The 3,974-nt window shown below is 63.4% G+C and overlaps 1 protein-coding gene across 1 annotated transcript in view; it reads right to left on the bottom strand.

Annotated features, from left to right (window-relative positions):
- Positions 1-178: 178 nt before the first annotated feature.
- The window catches only part of EMIHUDRAFT_116658 (hypothetical protein), a gene marked incomplete at both ends in the record, with an annotated part of 5,327 nt that continues 1,531 nt past the window's right edge, over positions 179-3,974 (bottom strand). Inside the window, 3 exons of the mRNA XM_005774935.1 lie at positions 179-254; positions 368-1,176; positions 2,900-3,022. Coding sequence (XP_005774992.1) covers positions 179-254; positions 368-1,176; positions 2,900-3,022 — 1,008 coding nt within the window. The remainder of the gene's footprint in view (positions 255-367; positions 1,177-2,899; positions 3,023-3,974) is intronic.

Raw genomic sequence — 3,974 nt, 5'->3', positions numbered from 1 at the left:
CCAAGGGGCCCAGGGGGGGAAAAACTGGCCCAAAGGGGGCGGGGGCGCCTAAGTGGGGTCCTCCCCCCTGCCAATGGAGGGGAGGAAGCCACGCGGAGGATTTTTTGGGGAAAACCCCCCCCCCCCCCCCCCCCCTTTCGCCCCGCTGCCCGTGGAAAAGCTAGGGCTGTCCGCCCCCTCACTGTCCGGCGGGCCGTCGCCTCTCCTCCTCCTCCCGCCGCGCCGCCTCGAGGGCCTCGTTCATCCCTCCGAACCTATTCATCAACAGCGAGCACTGCTCGTTACGACTTCACAGGACTCGACAGCCGCACCCCCCCATCCTCCAAACCCCATCAGAGGGTTTGCAGCCTGCGGCCGCGGTGCCCACGGGTTGGGCAGCGGGGTGGTGTTGATGGCGCCCGGTGCGCCGCTGCTGCTGCTGCTGCTGCTGCCGCCGCCGCTCCCCTCGTCGCCCTCCGCGCCGCCGCCCGCCATGGACTCGTACAGCGGCTGCTGCACCGTCGAGTACATCCGGCGGAGGGCGTTGAATCCGTCCGGGTGCGCCTCCAGGTTGGAGAGGGCCCGGTCTGTGGAGCGCATCTGCTCGCGCATCAGCTGCGGGTTCCGCGCGGTCTGCAGCGACTGGCGGAGCGTCGCGGGGTCGTTGAGCACGTGCGCCATCTCTGGGTTCGCCTCGAGCATGCTGCGCATCTGCGGGTTGTTCATCATCTGTCCCTGCAGCATCTGCAGCGCCTCCGGCGACTCGAGCATCGACGAGACGAGCGGGTTGTTCAGAAGCGCCGACTCGGCGCTCGGCGGCGGCGGCCCGAGCGTCTGTGCCGCAGCCGGCAGAGCGGCAGCGCCGCCCGGGCGCGAGGCGAGCGTGCAGTGGAGGGTGGCGCCATCCTCGACGCCCGCCTCCTCCAAGGATCCGCCGTCGCCAAGCGCGCGCCCCTTGAAGAGCAGCCTCAGGTCGTCCATGTTACTCACGGCCGCATGGCAGTCCGCCACGAGCGCCTTGAAGCCAATCACGGGCAGCGTCTTGTCAACCTCGTAGCTCGCTCCCTCCCACACGCCGCCCGGGCCGGGGACGCGGATGTGGACCCACATTGCGTGGAAAGGCGGAGACTGGGCGCCGAAGGTCCCCGGCGGTTCGCAAGGCTCGAAGCGAAAAAAGACGAAAATATGGGTGCCTACCTGTTGTAGGCCTTGGGGCGGTGAAAAGCGGGCATTAAGAAAACAGGATGCGCGGAAAAGAAGAAACGCGCATCGGAAAGCATGCTGCCTCTCTGCGCCGCTCGCTCGCGGCAGCGAGACATGGCCGCCGATGCGGCTCGCACTCGCTCGGCGGGCCTCCGTCCCACAGCCGCCCGGGCGTGCCAGAGGTCGGCCTGGCACTGCGCTGCTCGCACGCTGCACTGCACAAAGCTGCGACAACAAGGGGAGGCTCCTGAGCTTGAGCGTTGAGCAGTGCAGCTGCGGGTGCTCGTGGACGGCTGTGCAGTGGTGAGAGCGCCTGATTGGAGGCGAGCTGGTGCTGCGCCAGGGTGCGCAGCAGGCTCTCTCGCTCTGTCCTGAGGCATGGCGCCCAGCACAATGCCATCGGTGCATTGCGCCACGCTGTGCTGGCTGGTGCAGTACTACCAGTGCGCTGACTGGCGCGCGGGGTGCGCGTCGCCGCGCGTGACACGATCCGAGTGACAGAGAGAGAGAGAGAGAGAGAGAGAGAGAGAGAGAGAGAGAGAGAGGCAGTAGGTGGGCGAGCTTCAGGCACGCTCATCTCGATCGTCAAGACGTTGCTACGCGCGGTCTTCCGCGGGGGGAGCTGCGTCGACGGGTGCGGGACCGCGGCGCAGCCAGTGCCGCGGCGAGGCCTCCGGCTGTTTGCGGCGGGCGGCTTGCTGCTCGCTGCGATGGCGAAAAACTCGTCTCGCCACACGCCAAGGGCTTATGCTCTGGCGAGACGTGAGGCGCATGCGCCCAGGAGGGGAGGGGGCATGTGTAACGACACTGCTAGAGATGCCTTTCGGGGCCCAGAGATAAAACTTCTGTGATGCCATGCGTGACCTAGTAGTGTCCCCAGCTATGGGCGTGTCCACGTTGGAGCCAGGTGTGGTGTGGGCGCGAGAATAGCTCCGCCGTTCATGGAGGCAACCGATGCGAGTCGACTGGTGTGTGTCGTCGTGGTTTCGTATCAAGAATTCTCTCTCTCTCGATCCGAGTGACACCGATCCGAGTGAGCGCGCGTGACAAGAGCATGAGCGACAGTGACAGGCCTTCCACGCTGCGAAAAAAGATTTTCCTTTTATAAGAAAAAATCCCAGTATGATTTGACGTTTTCTTCGAGACCTCGAGAGACGCCACGGCTCCTAGCACGGTCGAGCACTCGCGTCTCGCACTCACGGGTGAACCACATTCAGCATCGCCCCGTCGCGCCCTCCGTCCGCCATCCGCTAGCTTCCCCACCGCTCGTCACTGGACGCACCACCCTGCACGCTGCCGCAGCGAATCATCTCTCCGCCAAAGCGAGCGAATCAGCTCTCTCATGTCCTCCTCGCATTCTCGCAGATACCGACCTTCAGCAAAATGGGGATCGCAGCTGCAGCCCACAAGGCACCTTCAGCCACTCTCGTGACACCATAACCATCGGTGAGAAGACCTACCACCATTCGCGCTTTGGTAAGCGACTGCTCTGCTCTACCTGACTGCCTGCCTGAAGGTGAAGCGCTCAGACAAACCCGGTACCGATCGACCCACAGGTAATATTCCAATCACCGTCTCGGGCGAGACGTCCTTCTATGAGAACAGCACCTGGGGATCCAGCACCTGGACCTTCGACGCGTCCCGCGGCTCCTGGTGTGACCCCATTAAGCAGATCCACTTCGTACGCACGGGGCAGACCGCAGGAGGATTCGCGCACCTCACCGTCGAGCAGGCTGGCACCGAACTCTTCCACCAGACGGACGCGCAGACCGCAAACATCATTCTGCGCACGCACGCAGCAGATGAAGCCGGGCAGCACCGGCCTCGCGGGCAGCGGCATCTATTTTGCGACGACAAAGGAGCTGACCGGCCACAAGGCCCACGCCCATGGCACCATCCTCAAGGCGTATGTGCACTTGGGGCAAAATCCACACGCTCGAGAAGGGCGGTGACCGAAGCATGACCCGCACCAAGCTGTGCTCGATGGGCTTCGACTCCGTTTGCATCGCGAGGGCGGTTTCCAGCGGCCAGGAGTACATCGTGTACGATACTTCACAGGTGCTCTTGGGAGTTTGTGTTTCTTTGTGTCGCTCGAGCGTGTTGTCGTCTTCTGTCCGTCCTCGGTGTGATTCTCCACGGTGTCGTCGAGCGAGAGCGCGGTAGCTGCGGACGCGGAGGTGATGGCGTCGACATCGGTGGAATCGGCTGGGTCAAGGTCGATGTCGATAGCTCTTTCACGCCGGGTCCGCCGTGTGTGTGTGTGTGTGTGTGTGTGTGTGTGTGTGTGTGTGTGTGTGTGTGTGTGTGTGTGTGTGTGTGTGTGTGTGTGTGTGTGTTTTGTGTGTGTGTGTGTGTGTGTGTGTGTGTGTGTGTGTGTGTGTGTGTGTGTGTGTGTGTGTGTGTGTCACGTCACTGCATCCTCTGCCGGTTCCTCCCGTCGCCTCTTCTTTGTTCGAATGTTTTTCAATCCATCCCTCACAAAGCCCTCCCATGTAGCTAGCGTTCTTTGCGAATGTCTCGAGATGGCCAGCACGCGCTGTCTGCTCGCGGCCTGTGCGGGCCGCTCCCCCTCCTCGCCCATCTTTCGCCCTCCCGTCCCTCCCCTCCACCATGGCCTCCTCGATACTTCTTTCTCCATCCGCCACGCCCTGCCTTTTCATATCGTGCCGCTCGCCCTCCGCTCAGAGACCTCCATAACTGTCCGCATCCTTTTGGGTGGCGCTCTCTATACCGTTGCGACAACCTCGACATCGCTGTCGCCCACCCCGTCCCCGACATCACCCGAGCCTCTG

The sequence above is a fragment of the Emiliania huxleyi genome (genome assembly GCF_000372725.1).
Source record: "Emiliania huxleyi CCMP1516 unplaced genomic scaffold EMIHUscaffold_303, whole genome shotgun sequence".
NCBI lineage: Eukaryota > Haptophyta > Isochrysidales > Noelaerhabdaceae > Emiliania > Emiliania huxleyi.
This window is presented reverse-complemented; position numbering and strand designations above follow the sequence as displayed.